Raw genomic sequence first — 18674 nt, forward strand, 5'->3', positions numbered from 1 at the left:
CTTGTCTTTCAGCTCTCTCCTCAAGATCCCCCTTTGGCTGTGATACCTGCACCAAACTGGCCAGCTAATGGTGCCTCTTTTCTTTTCAATATGTCAGTGAAGCTTGGTCTAGGCACAGTTTTTGTTTCAGAATAATGAAGTCAGTTTGGAGTGTGACTTCTTTTTTTCTTGTTGTTTTTACCAAATTAGCAACATAACTATGTCCTAGTATGGATGCAATTGTACTGGGATAGAGGCAGTGCTTAATTTGTAAGGAAAGAGGTGCCTGGGTTTGAGCAAGTTTTTTACTTTCATAACTGACGGGGCAAGCCCAGTGGTGCTGGGGCTCAGCCCTGGCAAGCCTTGGCATGAATTCAGCGCCTTTATTTGCCCTTCTACTGGCATTGCTGATTCAGTGTTGCCAACTCCCCCAGTTATCTCAGGAGTCACCGCCCTTTGGCAGATCAGAACTAGTCTGGCAAAGAAATGACTCAGAACCAGTCACCTCAGAATTTCAGCTGGCGGAGTGAGAGAATGGACCCTCCTCTAATTAGCTGCTTTTTCAGTTCTGCCTCCTGGGGAAAAGCAGCCAACTAGGAAGTGGGCACAGCTCTCTCCCGCTCTTCTCAGGAGCAGACCCCTTTCTCACAGAAGGGGGTGGGGGAGCAGGGACTAGGAGCAGAAAGTGCCCACGTGCTCAGGGCAGCTGTATTGTACTGGGATTGGAAGGGGCAGAGATGGGGGTGAAAAACTCCTGGAGGTGCCCCTTCCCCTAGCCTGGAAGAAGAAGAAAAGAACCCTGTTACATCCCCACACAACTCTGGTCTGGGACAAAGGGTGAAGGTCCAGGAGCTGCAGGAGGAGCAGGGGTGAGGCTAGGGGGCAGAATTGATTGGGGGCTGTGGGGTAGAACTGATTGTTTGGCACGGGGTTGGGCAGATGTAGGGGTAAAAGCTCCTGCACTGGGGGCCAAAATCACCTCAAATTTGGAAGTGTTGGCAATATAATTCTCTCTCTCACACACACACAGACTAGGGGTTGACGGGGGGAGTACAGAAATCAAAAGACAGGCCAAAAATACAGTATAATCTTAAAGAAACAAAACCCAAACCACCATGATTTGGGGCCAATCCCATAGACTCATAGACTCATAGACTCTAGGACTGGAAGGGACCTCAAGAGGTCATCGAGTCCAGTCCCCTGCCCTCATGGCAGGACCAAATACTGTCTAGACCATCCCTGATAGACATTTATCTAACCTACTCTTAAATATCTCCAGAGATGGAGATTCCACAACTTCCCTAGGCAATCTATTCCAGTGTTTAACTACCCTGACAGTTAGGAACTTTTTCCTAATGTCCAACCTAAATCTCCCTTGCTGCAGTTTAAGCCCATTGCTTCTTGTTCTATCATTGGAGGCTAAGGTGAACAAGTTTTCTCCCTCCTCCTGATGACACCCTTTTAGATACCTGAAAACTGCTATCATGTCCCCTCTCAGTCTCCTCTTTTCCAAACTAAACAAACCCAATTCCTTCAGCCTTCCTTCATAGGTCATGTTCTCAAGACCTTTAATCATTCTTGTTGCTCTTCTCTGGACCCTCTCCAATTTCTCCACATCTTTCTTGAAATGCGGTGCCCAGAACTGGACACAATACTCCAGTTGAGGCCTAACCAGCGCAGAGTAAAGCGGAAGAATGACTTCTCGTGTCTTGTTTACAACACACCTGTTAATGCATCCCAGAATCACGTTTGCTTTTTTTGCAACAGTATCACACTGTTGACTCATATTAAGCTTGTGGTCCACTATGACCCCTAGATCTCTTTCTGCCATACTCCTTCCTAGACAGTCTCCTCCCATTCTGTATGTGTGAAACTGATTGTTCCTTCCTAAGTGGAGCACTTTGCATTTATCTTTATTGAACTTCATCCTGTTTACCTCAGACCATTTCTCCAACTTGTCCAGATCATTTTGAATTTTGACCCTGTCCTCCAAAGCAGTTGCAATCCCTCCCAGTTTGGTATCATCTGCAAACTTAATAAGCGTACTTTCTATGCCAACATCTAAATCGTTGATGAAGATATTGAACAGAACCGGTCCCAAAACAGAACCCTGCGGAACCCCACTTGTTATACCTTTCCAGCAGGATTGGGAGCCATTAACAACTACTCTCTGAGTACGGTTATCCAGCCAGTTATGCACCCACCTTATAGTAGCCCCATCTAAATTGTACTTTCCTAGCTTATCTATAAGAATATCATGCGAGACTGTATCAAATGCCTTACTGAAGTCTAGATATATCACATCCACCGCTTCTCCCTTATCCACAAGGCTCGTTATCCTATCAAAGAATGTTATCAGATTAGTTTGACATGATTTGTTCTTTACAAATCCATGCTGGCTATTCCCTATCACCTTACCACCTTCCAAGTGTTTGCAGATGATTTCTTTGATTACCTGCTCCATTATCTTCCCTGGCACAGAAGTTAAACTAACTGGTCTGTAGTTTCCTGGGTTGTTTTTATTTCCCTTTTTATAGATGGGCACTATATTTGCCCCCTTCCAGTCTTCTGGAATCTCCCCCGTCTCCCATGATTTCCCAAAGATAATAGCTAGAGGCTCAGATACCTCTTCTATTAACTCCTTCAGTATTCTAGGATGCATTTCATCAGGCCCTGGTGACTTGCAGGCATCTAACTTTTCTAAGTGATTTTTTACTTGCTCTTTGCTTATTTTCTCTTCTAAATCTACCCTCTTCCCGTAAGCATTCACTATACTAGACATTCCTTCAGACTTCTCAGTGAAGACCGAAACAAAGAAGTCATTAAGCATCTCTGCCATTTCCAAGTCTCCCGTTACTGTTACCCCCTCCTCATTGAGCAGTGGGCCTACCCTGTCCTTAGTCTTCCTCTTGCTTCGAATGTATTGATAAAAAGTCTTCTTGTTTCCCTTTATTCCCATAGCTAGTTTGAGTTCATTTTGTGCCTTTGTTTTTCTAATCTTGCCTCTGCATTCCTGTGTTATTTGCCTATATTCATCCTTCGTGATCTGCCCTAGTTTCCATTTTTTATATGACGCCTTTTTATTTTGTAGGTCACGCAAGATCTCAAGGGTAAGCCAAGGTGGTCTTTTGCCACATTTTCTATCTTTCCTAACCATCGGAATAACTTGCTTTTGGGCCCTTAATAGCATCCCTTTGAAAAACTGCCAACTTTCCTCAGTTGTTTTTCCCCTCAGTCTTAATTCCCATGGGACCTTGCCTATCAGCTCTCTGAGCTTACCAAAATCCGCCTTCCTGAAATCCATTGTCTCTATTCTGCTGTACTCCCTTCTACCCTTACTTAGAATTGCAAATTCTATGATTTCATGATCACTTTCACCCAAGCTTCCTTCTACTTTCAAATTCTCAACAAGTTCCTCCCTATTTGTTAAAATCAAGTCTAGAACAGCTTCCCCCCTAGTAGCTTTTTCAACTTTCTGAAATAAAAAGTTGTCTGCAATGCAGTCCAGGAACTTATTGGATAGTCTGTGCCCCGCGGTGTTATTGTCCCAACATATATCTGGATAGTTGAAGTCCCCCATCACCACCAAATCTTGGGCTTTGGATGATTTTGTTAGTTGTTTGAAAAAAGCCTCATCCACCTCTTCCGCCTGATTAGGTGGCCTGTAGTAGACTCCCAGCACGACATCACCTGTGTTTTTTACCCCTTTTAGCCTAACCCAGAGACTCTCCACCCTTCCGTCTCCTATGTCCATCTCCACCTCAGTCCAAGTGTGTACATTTTTAATATATAAGGCAACACCTCCTCCCTTTTTCCCCTGTCTATCCTTCCTGAGCAAACTATACCCATCCACACCAACATTCCAGTCGTGTGTATTATCCCACCAAGTTTCAGTAATGCCAATAATGTCATAGTTGTATTTGTTTATTAGCACTTCCAGTTCTTCCTGCTTATTACCCATACTTCTTGCATTTGTATAAAGGCATCTAAGATACTGGTTTGATTTTGCCTCCCAGCTTTGCCCTGACCCTCCTTCCTCTCTGCCATTATAGCCCGTGCTCCCTCCTGCTTCCAACCCATCTCCCAGGTCTTGTTTCCCACTTTCCTGTGGGCTTTGCTCACCTGTCCCCGTCGAACCTAGTTTAAAGCCCTCCTTACCAGGTTAGCCAGTCTGTGCGCGAATAAGGCCTTTCCTCTCTTTGAAAGGTGAACGCCATCTGTTCCTAGCAGTCCTTCCTCAAGTAGCATCCCGTGGTCGAGGAAGCCAAAGCCCTCCTGGCGACACCATCTTCGCAGCCAGGCATTCACCTCCACAATGCATCTGTCTCTGCCCGGACCCCTACCTTCAACAGGAAGAATCGAAGAGAATACCACCTGCGCTCCAAACTCCTTAACCCGTACTCCCAGAGCCCTGTAGTCACTCTTGATCTGCTCAGCATCACACCTCGCAGTATCATTTGTGCCCACATGGATGAGTAGCATGGGATAGTAGTCAGAAGGCCGGATAATCCTCGACAACGCCTCTGTAACGTCTCGGATACGGGCCCCTGGCAGGCAGCATACCTCCCGGGATGAACGGTCAGGGCGACAGATGGGTGTCTCCGTCCCCCTCAGCAGAGAGTCTCCAACCACCACTACCCTACGTTTCTTATCAGTGGTGGCAGCAGACCTCCCAGCCTTAGGGGTACGAGGCTTCACCCCCTTAACTGTTGGGGGTGATTTCTTCTCTCCTGTATCTTTTACCACAACAGGAGGGTTCGCAGCAGTGGTGGAGCACTGCCCGCTGCTAGAAGTAACCAGCTGGCTGTGTCCACCCTGAGCCTCCCCCTCCACTGGTGTGTCAGGTACACCCTGAGGCATCTCCTCTTCCACTGCAGTGTCAGTAGTCCCGTCAACTGGGACAGCACCATCAGCTGTCTCCACATGGATACTGTCCAGGAATTGCTCATGGACATAGATGTTCCTCAGCCAGGCCACCTCCTCCTGTAGCTCTCCCATCTGCTGCCTGAGAGATTCCACCAGTAGGCACCTTTCACATTGGATGCCACCCCCAGCCTGGATATCAGTAAGTGGAAATTGCAAATTACAGTCTTTGCAAGCCCACTCCAGAATCTGGGTAAAAGCATCCATGCTTTGGTGCTCTGTCTGGCTACAGGCACAGGTGGAGGAGACAGAAGCAGTGCTGGCACAGGTGTAACATGATTGTTGGAGGTCTGATTGATGGTTTTCTAACCTTCGGAGTTGATAATACTGCTTGTTCCCCATCCCACATGAGAAGAAGCCATACATATATACTGATATAACTGTGTTCAAGGGGACTGTACTGCTTTAACAATATTGGTACAGTGAAAGTGGCACAACTTTTGTCTGTGACAACTCTTAACAAAGGGCTTGAATACAGATAACAAATAATTAAATTAAAACCAGTTCCATGACAATACTGAAACAACTAGCCATATTTGTAAAAAAAATAACTATGAAAATTAATGGAAATAGAGCAAATATTATAATTAATATTTTGTGTATGTGAATAATGTAAATATTAGATTAGGAATAGAGATGTGTGTGATCAGTATCTTTTAGGTCAAACTCTAATGCCCCAATCCAGCAAACATTTAGGTACCATGAATGGTAAAGGTTTTCAGGATCCAAGCCTAAACTAGTATTACTGGAATTTTCCTTTAATATTGCATAACTGAGCTATAATCCATGAAAACAGAAAAAAACTAGTAAATCCAAACAGCAACTGAAATGCCCTCATAAATCCACAATCATCCTCTAGATCTGAAATGTTGGTTCTCTCACTCTGTAACAATTGGATAGAAAATATGTTTTTTGGAACTTGCTTTTGAAACTGTAGAAGGCAGGGAGGAAATAAAGGGAATTATCAGTGATATTTAAATACCTTTTCCATTTGGAGTTAACAGAGGCCAGGCAATTCAGTTGATTTGGATTGTTCTTTACTTTTCTTTTCCGGAAATGCATTCAGTATGTCTGTATTACAAAACATTAATGTAAGCAAATAGATGGGCAGGCTTTAAAGAACCAGATTTTTATTAGTATATGTTGGATAATGTTGATTTCACAGTGCATACACAACTGATGAATAATAAACATTTACAGAGAGCCAAAGTAAGAAAAATGTGGTTTGAAAACTTTATCAGTTTGATTGAAGGATATTGTATATTTGTATTGTAACTTTGTATATTTTTACGCTTGATGTTGACAATTTATGTTGAAAGGGTTATAAAACTTTAACTTTTTGAATCTCAGCACATACTGTCATTAAATGATGATTGTCTGGCGTCCTTCCTGGCTGAGCCCTCCTCCCCCAATTTCTCACAACTCTGAACATTTAAATTGATAAAAATAGAAACTGCTTAAGAATAAACAGTGATATTAACCATTGAAACGACGAAAAAATAACAAGTGAATTCTGCTAAGCCTATGAACAGGTTACAAGGCTATACCCACTTGAAGGCGTGTGTGTTTAGTCCGAAGACGTGCAGTGTATCGGGGGGGAAGTATGGGATTTGTGTGCCGAGCGTGTGGAGCTGTTTGTGTGGAGTCTGGGAGCGGGTATATCTGTGTGTGTGGGCAGGGGGTGGTTATGTGTGTCTACTGGCGCGAGGGCTGTGGCGTGTGTGTTTGACTGGAGCGAGGAATCCCCAGCGGGCAGTTAAGTGTTAAGGATCCCTGCGTGCACACTGGACAGGCTGGGCGGAGAGTTCATACTCACACCCTCCTGCAGGAAGAAAGTTGCTGAATCTTGGAGCACGGGGGGACGCAGGGAGGGGACAGCGCCGGGGAGGGAGGGGACAGCGGGAGCCAGGCCCAGGGAGGGAGGGGACAGAGCGAGTGGGGCAGAGTCAGCGAGGGAGAGATGAAGGGATTCAGCCGAGGCTTGGGAAACTTGGCTGCGCCCAGGGAGGACCCGCCACGCACTCGCTGAGCCCGTGGCGCTGCACTCCGGGCGGGTGCCCGCTGCTGATGGCAGGGGAGGGGATCCCTTGAGGCGCGGCAGGGCTCGCTGCATGGTGCCCCGGGGAGCGGGGCGTGCTCTGCACCCGGCCCGGCCCGCCTAGCCTCGCGCCGGCCGCTGTGACCTGCTCGCTGGGGCAGTAATGCGCACCCGGCAGCCCGGGCTCGCTGCCTCCTGCCGGCCAGGCAGCTGCGGCTCCAGCTGTGGCCGCTGCTAGCTCGGCGGGCTCCTCTGCCGGCCCCAGCTGTAGCACAACCCCCCCTCCAGCTGCAGGCACTATGCCCCGGAGACGGGGGCTCTCTTCCCCCAGCGCCGCCTGCCTCTTCATCCTCTCCTCCCTGCTCCACCACCTCAGGGGTAAGCTGCTTCTCGAGTCTCACCCGAACTGGGGCGGGGGGGGGGGGCAGCTGGGCGGTTGTTTTGAGCAGAAATCGCTAAGATTGCGTCCTAGGGGTAATCAAACTAACAGGGGGAGGGATAGCTCAGTGGTTTGAGCATTGGCCTGCTAAACCCAGGGTTGTGAGCTCAATCCTTGAGGGGGCCACTTAGGGGTCTGGGGCAAAAATCAGTACTGGGTCCTGCTAGTGAAGGCAGGGGGCTGGACTCAATGACCTCTTAATAAAAAAAAACAAAAAACAGTCAGTGCCCTGGCTGGGGCTGGGGAAGCAGGTCAGTTTCTTCCTGGTAAGTACTGCTTTGCCAAGGGCTTAGGGAGGGTGGGCTTCCCCTGAAGCAGCTAAAGACAGATGAAGTGCCCCATTGATGTTCCAAATTCTGGGGGAGAAAGGGATTTTGCTCCCCACCCTCTTAGAGGGGCAGGTGATCTCCTCCACACAGCACAAAAGATTCCTTGAAACACTTTCTGGTTTGAAGGTTATAAATAACCTGTTGTTGTTTTGTTTTTGTTTTTGTTTTGTTTTGTTTTGAATTCCATAACCTTGATCCTGTAGGTTTTCTACAGGGCCTTTGGACTCAGAGCTCTGTACAGGCAATATATATCACAGAGCTCACTCTGCCCACCACTAAGGCGCAGCCGCCAGTGATTGGAGTTATTATAAGGGCCTCTTTATAGAGGAGTTTAATTAGTTTCAAGGTGGAATGTAGTGCAGTAGCTGGTATGTGGTTCATGATGCTGCCTGAAATGACTCTGCCGCACCTACAGAAGTGAGATATTGGTATCAGGAAAGGAGTAGACCTCACAAAGTCCATGCACATGCATCACATTACAATCCTTGGTTCTCCTCATTTTAGGCCAAACAATGAAAGTAGTAGATCATTCTACATGTGCTTCAGAAAACGACAAACTCTATCAAATTTGGGGACAGGCTGTTAAATTTTATTTTTGTAACTGGTGTCAGGGTGCTCAAGAGTTTTTGGACAGGTATCCTTTTTACTAGCAATCCAAATATTTTTTCCCCTCCAGAGACTACATATCATTATTACAACTGAAAATAAAAATGCAGAGCATGAAAATCAACAGTTAGTCCCAATTAAATATAGCAGTTAATCAGCCCAAAATCTCTTGATTTTTCTTCCTGTGTTTTGATTGTGTTTTATATTCCAAAATGTTTACCGAATTGCCAAATATCACAGTGCTAAATAACAGCTACGTTTGCCTTGTTACTCAAAACATCTGTATTTTTAAGAAGTCACACTTGAGGGGTGTTGTCTTCAGCTAAACCTGGAATTGCATGTGCCCAGGTTTCCATATATACTATTGCTTTATGCTGTTTCTCAAAAGTACCAGATCTCTGTATCCAGGCGCAGCAAAAATTGTAATGGTAGTATAAGAAGTAGTTGTTATCTGAATAGGCCTGATTATCTTTCTCTAAGTGCCCTGAGAGGCTAGTAGAGAGCTAGCCAGCAGTCATAATGGCTTGAACCATTTGTACGAAGGGCTCAGCTTTGATTTCCAATGGTTTCTGAACAATTTTGGATTTCGCTCCTTAGCACAAAGAACAGGCAAGTTTTTGCTCATAGATATTTTCCAAGGTCTCCACTTCAAGCATTTTCTTTTTAATGCGATGCCTTACGTTCAGCTTTGGTAGAGACTTGCTATTGAATGTGACCTAGACCACATCCCTGGATGTGAACTGACTTAGGCTTTGTGGATCTGGATTTTACAACTCAAGCCATTCTCTACTTGGCAAGAAAAGGGAATAAAGTTTGATTATAATCAACTTCAACTGAAGAAATATTCCTCCCTGGAATATTGGTTAGGCTTCCTGAGTGTTTGGGTTACAAGTCTTCAGTGATCTAGATGGAGAGTGGCAGCACTAATAATCATAAAGTCTAAAACATTCATTTTATTATTTGTTGATATCTAGACCCCCTTTCCTTATATTGCTCCTGGCTCAGGTTCAGCTCTAATGTGAAGGATGTGCTTAGTCCAGAGAGCTGTCATTGTTCTCCTCAGCAGGCATGCTTTTATGGCTCCTGGAAACCTATTAAAACAGCAGCAATTTATGATTGTGCTCTGATAATACTGGAAACAGCCACTCTCTTTATTAGTGTAGTGCTGGTCTCTCATAAAGTGAGCCCAATAAACTGCTTTGAGTCCACTATTCACTTATTTACCCTTTGTGTTTACATTTTTAACTAGCTACATTTACAGGCTCTTCATCCTGTGGAGAGTGCTATGGCATGGGGCAGTAAAACTCAACAGATTTTCACCATAGACTCATAGACTCATAGACTCTAGGACTGGAAGGGACCTCGAGAGGTCATCGAGTCCAGTCCCCTGCCCTCATGGCAGGACCAAATACTGTCTAGACCATCCCTAATAGACATTTATCTAACCTACTTTTAAATATCTCCAGAGATGGAGATTCCACAACTTCCCTAGGCAATCTATTCCAGTGTTTAACTACCCTGACAGTTAGGAACTTTTTCCTAATGTCCAATCTAAATCTCCCTTGCTGCAGTTTAAGCCCATTGCTTCTTGTTCTATCATTGGAGGCTAAGGTGAACAAGTTTTCTCCCTCCTCCTGATGACACCCTTTTAGATACCTGAAAACTGCTATCATGTCCCCTCTCAGTCTTCTCTTTTCCAAACTAAACAAACCCAATTCCTTCAGCCTTCCTTCATAGGTCATGTTCTCAAGACCTTTAATCATTCTTGTTGCTCTTCTCTGGACCCTCTCCAATTTCTCCACATCTTTCTTGAAATGCGGTGCCCAGAACTGGAGACAATACTCCAGTTGAGGCCTAACCAGCGCAGACTAAAGCGGAAGAGTGACTTCTCGTGTCTTGTTTACAACACACCTGTTAATGCATCCCAGAATCATGTTTGCTTTTTTTGCAACAGTGTCACACTGTTGACTCATATTAAGCTTGTGGTCCACTATGACCCCTAGATCTCTTTCTGCCATACTCCTTCCTAGACAGTCTCTTCCCATTCTGTATGTGTGAAACTGATTGTTCCTTCCTAAGTGGAGCACTTTGCATTTATCTTTATTGAACTTCATCCTGTTTACCTCAGACCATTTCTCCAATTTGTCCAGATCATTTTGAATTTTGACCCTGTCCTCCAAAGCAGTTGCAATCCCTCCCAGTTTGGTATCGTCCGCAAACTTAATAAGCATACTTTCTATGCCAACATCTAAATTGTTGATGAAGATATTGAACAGAACCGGTCCCAAAACAGACCCCTGCGGAACCCCACTTTTTATACCTTTCCAGCAGGATTGGGAGCCATTAACAACTACTCTCTGAGTACGGTTATCCAGCCAGTTATGCACCCACCTTATAGTAGCCCCATCTAAATTGTACTTTCCTAGCTTATCTATAAGAATATCATGCGAGACTGTATCAAATGCCTTACTAAAGTCTGGGTATATCACATCCACCGCTTCTCCCTTATCCACAAGGCTCATTATCCTATCAAAGAACGCTATCAGATTAGTTTGACACGATTTGTTCTTTACAAATCCATGCTGGCTATTCCCTATCACCTTACCACCTTCCAAGTGTTTGCAGATGATTTCTTTGATTACCTGCTCCATTATCTTCCCTGGCACAGAAGTTAAACTAACTGGTCTGTAGTTTCCTGGGTTGTTTTTATCTCCCTTTTTATAGATGGGCACTATATTTGCCCCCTTCCAGTCTTCTGGAATCTCCCCCGTCTCCCATGATTTCCCAAAGATAATAGCTAGAGGCTCAGATACCTCTTCTATTAACTCCTTGAGTATTCTAGGATGCATTTCATCAGGCCCTGCATTTTCATCTAACTTTTCTAAATGATTTTTTACTTGCTCTTTCCTTATTTTCTCTTCTAAACCTACCCTCTTCCCGTAAGCATTCACTATACTAGACATTCCTTCAGACTTCTCAGTGAAGACCGAAACAAAGAAGTCATTAAGCATCTCTGCCATTTCCAAGTCTCCCGTTACTGTTTCCCCCTCCTCATTGAGCAGTGGGCCTACCCTGTCCTTAGTCTTCCTCTTGCTTCTAATGTATTGATAAAAAGTCTTCTTGTTTCCCTTTATTCCCATAGCTAGTTTGAGTTCATTTTGTGCCTTTGCTTTTCTAATCTTGCCTCTGCATTCCCATAGATTTTCTTCCATCCTACAGGACTAATCCTAAGAGATGCTAAGCACTCATAACTCCCACTGACTTCAGTGGGCCACATAGATGTTTCAGCCCTGACCTAGCTAAGGTGGATGAAATCTTGCACCTAACTACGTGGATACAAAGCTAACTATGTATCTCTGTTTCAGGCAAGCCAGTAGGTTAAAATGTGTTGTGTACTAAGGAGCGGGCTATATTGGGCTTTATGGCAAAACTGGTTTAAAATAAGGTCACAGCTATTTGCATGGCTGTTTGGTGGCCTCCCTGAGCGCCTCTCACAAAGTTGCTGTCTGGTGTAGCTCACTCTGCATAATCAGAATTTTGGGATTATAGCTGAGTTATCCTCCTGGGGTGCAAATCTTGCCCTTTCCCCCCATACAATCAATCTTAGAATATCAGGGTTGGAAAGGACCTCAGGAGGTCATCTAATCCAACTCTCTGCTTAAAGCAGGACCAATTCCCAACTAAATCATCCCAGCCAGGGCTTTGTCAAGACTGACCTTAAACACCTCTAAAGAAGGAGATTCCATGACCTCCCTAGGTAACCCATTCCAGTGTTTCACCACCCTCCTAGTGAAAAAGTTTTTCCTGATATCCAAGCTAAACCTCCCCCACTGCAACTTGAGACCATTACTACTTGTTCTGTCATGGGTAAAGAGGTCCCTCTTGCATTGGAACCAGTGCAGTTCTGCTGTGCCAAGGAAACGGCATGATTTGAGGAAGCCACTCAGAGCCTCCTGCGTGCTTGAGCAGGGTGGAACTAGATATAGGGCAGAGCAATGTGGAGAATGAGTGCAGCTCCTCCAGCCTCTTGTAGTTGGTGGCATGCAAGTTGGGTTATGCCAGAGGCTGCTGTAGTAGGATGGCATGTTAGCAGCTGTGGAGATCTGTGGATTCCTTTCCCAGCTAGAGCTGGTCTGAACCTTTTTGTCAAAATATACTGTTTTGATGAAGCTGAAATGTGTTACATGGAAGTGTATTGATTTTAATCAAGTTAGAGAGAGCCTAAGACTCACACTCTAAAGCAGGGGTGGGCAAACTATGGCCTGCGGACCGGATACAGCCCGCCAGCTGTTTTAAGCTGGCCCTCGAGCTCCTGCTGGGGAGCGGGGTCTGGGGCTTGATCCGCTCTGGCGCTCCAGCAGGGGCACAGAGTAGGGGGGTGTTCCACGTGGCTCCTGGAAGCAGCCACATGGCCCCGCTCTGGTTCCTACATGCTCTAGTGGCCCAGCTCCAATGGGAGCTGCTAGGGACCGGTGCCCGTGGATGGGGCAGTGTGCAGAGCCCTCTGGCTGCATCTCCAAATAGCAGCTGGAGAAGGGACATGCCGCTGCTTCCGGGAGCCATTTGAGGTAAGCACTGCCTGGAGCCTGCACCCCTGAGCCTCTCCCTATGCCCCAGCCCTGATTCCCCTCCCACCCTCTGAATCCCTCAATTCCAGCCCAGAGCACCCTCCTGCACCCCAAATCCCTCATCCTCAGCCCCACCCCAGAATCTACACCCCCAGCTGGAGCCTGCACCCCTTCCCGCACCCCAGCCCCCTGCCCCAGCCCTGATCCCCCTCCTGCACCCCAACCCAAATTTTATGAGCAGTCATGACCCTCCATGCAATTTCTATGCCCAGATGTGGTTCTTGGGCTAAAAACTTTGCCCACTCCTGCTCTAAAGCTTCCTGGTTAGGACACTGGCCTGGGATATAGGAAACCTAGGTTCATGTCTCTGCTCCACCTGGTTTAGCATAATTTGAGATGAAAAATTCAGCACTGACTTGGGCAGAGCAGGGACTTGAATCTGGGTCTGGATGCACACAACCCAAATCAAAAAGCTCAGGTTTTGATCCAAAAATGGCCATTGTGATGCACATCTGTATTTTCTGGCAACATTTGAAAGGTTTGGTTTTATTCCAGTGCATAACGAAAACAAATGTCGAAACTTCAAAAGCTGCCATGAAATGGAATTGTTGCCTCTGGCCAGCTCTGATCCTTGCACCTCGCGAGTGACTTGAGTTAAGGTGCTGCGGAGGAAGTATTAGCCAGGGGACAGAGTGGGAATGGCCCAATGGAGGGAACTCTTGGTTTAATAATAACATTAAGACTAGATGATCTTGTGGTTGCTTCTGGCCTTAAACTCTATTAATACGTAAATCCTCACAGTCCCACCTGTAAATGAGGATAACTCATTTGCAATATTTTATAAAGAAGGGAGGTAAACATTATCGTCAAGTGATGGCTGAGTGTCAGTGGGAAAGCCAGGTTTAGAACTCAGCCACTGCTGGCTTCTAGAAATGTTTTCTTAACCATACTACTTGGAAAACTTCACAAAATATTGTTAGTGTGGGATTTGCCTTTTCAAAACCAGTATCAGAGACCCATCTTGGACATTTAGAGCAGTGGTGCTGGTTGTACCTGCCACAGGAATGCTAATTTCCATAACAGTTGGTTTTTTCTCCAACTAGTCCTCTCCTTTACCCCCGAATTCATTTATAAGGAAAATAAAACACAGCAGTTTTTCTAGACTACAAAACCCATTGTTACAAGGCTTCTTCTGAGTGGGGAAAGCTTTATAATCAGTATTTTGTTTCATTTTTTTGAATTCTTGAAAAGTCCAGAAATTGGGCTTGGTTTAAGGAGTAAATTGCATATATATAATAAGCAATCAATTAAATAACATTATAATAAGCCTAATGTTAAACGAAAACAAAACCAGACAGTATCCTTTAATGAAAACCATTGAAAAAATACAAGTCATAGCTCCCTTGATTTAGAGAGAGTGAGTTACAATGAATCATTCTGTGGGTTATAGATAATTGTCAGTGTGAGGCATTGACATAAACAGTCAGGGCACAATCCTGACTTAAAAATTATGATGGAATAACTTACCCTTTACTAGCTTCTGACCTAGAGCATGGCATGCCCTTATACAGCTGTCCAGCTTGATTCACTACTTCCTTCCTCTTCGATACATCCCTCAAACTTGAGTGACTCATACAGCCAAATCCAACATTTACAATTTTTAAATATAAATGCATCCAAGGAAGGCAGCAGTTGGGATTCCGACATTACAACAAAAAGTTCCCCCTAAAGAGCAAAACTTTAATCCACCCATTTCCAGACATCACCAAGTCTGCTCAGCCTTCGCTCGCTTTATGCGTAATGCAGTAGTGTCTGTGGACATAATTGCCTGAAAATTGCTGAACTGTAGCACGAGGCCTGAAATGCTTTCATTGACATTCAGTATGGAGAAAATAAGTGGGCTCAGAATTCAAGCCCAGGGCATTTCCTTTGAGACTGTGCAGCATCCACATAGACTTCTCTGCTGGAATTTTGTCTAATTAGTTGTCGACAGTTGACGTTAATAGCTGCACACTGGAGCATAGAGACATCAGTAGCTTCAAATGTTATTTTCATCATATCTGCAAACACCATTAAATGTAAGCGGTTGCAGTCAAACCTAAAACTTTTGATGTTTAGTATGATTTAACCCCAGTGATGGCAACTCAGCACTAATTTAATGTGATAAGAACCTCCATACTAGATTCTGCATATAAAACCCTGTTGGTTGTCTTTACTGTGTATGACGCTAATAATTTAAGGGTGCAGCTATCATTGCAAGTTGTGTATGCCCGAGTCAATGTGTGTTTTGTGTTAACACTGCACATAAAAAGCATATTACTATATGGTGTGGAGCAACATGTTCCATACTAAGATGCACTGGACATTATCCAAAATAAACAAGCTATCCCACTTAACCTGGATATCCTATGGAAATGGCTTTTAATAAATTAAAGCAATTTAGAGTAAGGATGTGACTCAATTATGTAAATCACTCATGTGAGAAGCGGGGATAGGATATAATTAAAGGCTAATTTAAGATGAAAAAGTTGTATTAATATTTTATCCTACTAGTTCATTCAGATGAAAAGGAATAATAATAATAATAAAAACCTACTATGTCTTGTTTTACCAGTTTTTAAAAGTCAATCTTATCTAGGATTTGCAAGGAGTAACATTAATACCAAAATAATGACTGTTGTATTCTAGCAGAAGTCTTGGAAATATTTAATTGGATTGATCAGTTGACTAACTCCTCCAGAATTAATTGATCTGAGCAGGGAGGGGAGGAAAGGAAATCACTAGAGTCCTAATTTTCAGTGATTCAAGCTCCAAAGGCTTGTGAAATGTTTAATCTTACATTAATTGTTACATAAAATGTATTGCAATGAGCACAAAGCTACCAATTTCAAGCTATTTCACCCATAAGATGACCCTATTCTCTGTTGGTTTTTATTGCTGAAGGTCTCAATATTTGCACAAGTGGAAGTGCTACTTCCTGTGAAGAGTGCCTGCTCATTCATCCAAAATGCGCTTGGTGCTCCAAAGAGGTATGTACTTGGTCTTGCTTTTCTGTTCCTCTTGTGGGCTTTTAGTGGGTCAATATAAACTGCTTACTGCAAAACAGAGAGACAGGCTTTCCTTTGCTTCTTCCCAGAATCATTCCTCACCAAAAAAGAATGGTAAAGATGATGGAAGTTCCTCCACGTTGCATCTGTTTAGGCTGTCACACACACAGTCTATAAGCTCTTTGACAAACCAAGTGGATCTGCTTTTCCCTTTTTATGCATCCTAAATATACTTGCACTCTGCCATTTGCTCAGTGCAATAACCTTGCTGGGTCGGCATGTTTTGTTGAATTAATCCCATACGTCGTATTTTCAGACCACTGTGTGTTGCTGAATGTTGCACTATATGAATTCCTTTTCACAGAATGTTGTACGATTTTCACATCCTTAGTCGGTTTTACTGGAGCTCTAATGGCCCTAGTCACTGGCATTTGACTTCATGTTTGATAAACTAGCTACTGTTTCTGCAAAGCCTGGAAAGAATCTGATTGTGCACTTGGCCATACTTTTCATAATGTTTGCACAATGCCAGGACCTGATGGTCAGATCTGGGAATATTCAGCGTCCAAACTTCCTGTGTGGGCAGAAATGATTGGATCTCTTCCTTAAATAGGATCCAAATGGAGGAGGTTTGCAGAGTGCTCAAAGGTTAGGGGCTGCATTTGGAAATATAGGGCAAGATTGTACCCTCTTACACCCTTGTATAGGCTAAATGCTTGGAGAGGTTACAGAGCAGGGAGAAGAGCAGTCATGGCTGGGCTGCTACTCTCCTCTGCCACGCAGGTGGGCATTCAGGGACTGGGAGAGGGCAGAGCCTTTGATCTACCCTTGACATGTGCTGTTCTCTATAACTGTGCCAACACAGAGGAGGAAGTAATCTACATTAAATATAGGCTTGTTTTCCCCCTGGAGCAAGGGTGGAATCAGGGAGAGAATTGTGGCAATTCCCTGCATGATCTGTTCCTGGGGAACTGCAGCTCTGTACTGCCCTTTTCACAGGACAGATTGCAAACTGGCAGTGTAGCCCATAAAAACGTACCACCACCCTGTCTTGTGTCCAGATTTACAGTGTGTGTTTATAATATATACACAACCTAATAAAAAGATAGCCTTAAATTATTACTTATGTAGTGTCCTAAATTATGCTGTTAAGAGTGTATTGCTATGTTACCCAAGATCATAATAGTTTTCATGCTGTTGCAAAATAGCGAATAGGGTGTATAGGGAGAAGGAATGCAGCAAAAGCCTCTGCTTTTGAGATGTCTTGTATACAGCTGTAAGAAACTATTTCAGCCACGTAATCGGTGGTGGTGATTTTAGAATACAGGAATGTTGTCTATTAAGCTGTGGGTATCCAATAGGTTTTTTTTCTTGGCATAGAAAGGCAATTTTTGAACAATTCTGCCAATGCAAATGTTTGTCTGGCAGTCGTTGTGACTGTTAATTGTAGGTCAGTTTTTGGCACTAGTGTTGTGATGTTGCATAGCAAGCCATAGGTTTTTTTTTTTTTTAATGATTTCTAAATGGAATGTGGGGCAAAAAGGGGAAAGAAATCTATTCACAAGAGAGAAATACATTCTTAGATCTAGGTTGGGTCAGCTATTTAAATATCAATTTCAAAGCCTTTCTTTGCAAATACCAGTCATAATAATGAAGAAATAAACTGGTTAGTTAAGAACCATGTATTTCTAAAGACATGGCTTTTAACTGTATTATAAATGTCACCTTGGATTATTAATTCTGAAAATCTAAAAGCGTTCTTGGTTTGCATGTCACTTTTTGTCTATTTCTCTTCAACTTGAACAATAAAAACACAGTAACCTAAGCCATTATATTTTCTGATCATGGATTTCTAGACAATTTCACTTTCTTATTTTCACTTATTAGCATTTACAGCCAAAGCAATGTAGTGTTATTCTGCCAGGGAATGCAAGTTTTAAACCAAGTATGGCTCCACTGGAACTTTAGACATGGGAAATACCTCCATGAGTTTAAGTTTTGTAGACGGATGTTTACAAAATGTAAATTATTTGGGTGTTAAAATGGTATCAGTATAATAGCATGTATTATATGCTCAGTTTGTACTCCCCGAAATAATTTTCCGGCCAGTGATCTTTATAGTTCACTGTTGTTCGCTCCTAAAAACCATGAAATATTTATGTATATAGTACTAACTTAATGAACTCCAATACTGAAAAAGAACCCTCAGAAATGGATAGCGTTTGGTGTTTTAATTACTCCGTGGTATTGTGTTAGCACAGTCAGAACAGCAATCACTTGAGACCCAATAAACATGGAAGCCAATGATGACATTTTGACAGTTCCATTTCAGAGCAGAACTGCATGTTCAGGGTGTTGGCCGTGATGAGAACTATCACACAGCTGGCTCTAGCTGAACTTTCCCTGGATGGAGAACTTTCCCTGGATGGAGCTGGTGGCTTGTGGTTAGATCATTGAAAGTGCTGTAATAACCTTTTCCCTCTTCTGATGTGACGAGATGGAACAAGGGACTCTTTTAAATCTAATTAACATTTTGGATCCTACCTCCTTTTGTTGTGATTGTGCACTTTAAAGACATTTTGCCTCAGTGTGTGTACCAGTGGTTCTCAAACTTTTGTACTGGTGACCCCTTTCACATAGCAAGCCTCTGAGTGCGATCCCCCTAATAAATTAAAAATACTTTTTTGTATATTTAACACCATTATAAATGCTGGATGCAAAGCAACGTTTGGGGTGGAGGCTGAC

At 43.8% G+C, this 18674-nt stretch overlaps 1 protein-coding gene across 2 annotated transcripts in view; it reads left to right on the forward strand.

Moving 5' to 3' along the window:
• Positions 1-7099: 7099 nt before the first annotated feature.
• ITGB5 (integrin subunit beta 5) overlaps positions 7100-18674 on the forward strand; it is a 111205-nt gene continuing 99630 nt past the window's right edge. The window contains exons 1-2 of one of the 2 annotated variants that reach the window (XM_050917025.1): positions 7100-7318; positions 15826-15911. In XM_050917025.1, coding sequence (XP_050772982.1) covers positions 7240-7318; positions 15826-15911 — 165 coding nt within the window. In that variant the 5' untranslated portion in view covers positions 7100-7239. The remainder of the gene's footprint in view (positions 7319-15825; positions 15912-18674) is intronic. The other variant, XM_050917024.1, reaches the window with a different exon arrangement.

Source organism: Gopherus flavomarginatus, chromosome 10, assembly GCF_025201925.1.
Source record: "Gopherus flavomarginatus isolate rGopFla2 chromosome 10, rGopFla2.mat.asm, whole genome shotgun sequence".
In the NCBI taxonomy this organism is placed as follows: domain Eukaryota; kingdom Metazoa; phylum Chordata; order Testudines; family Testudinidae; genus Gopherus; species Gopherus flavomarginatus.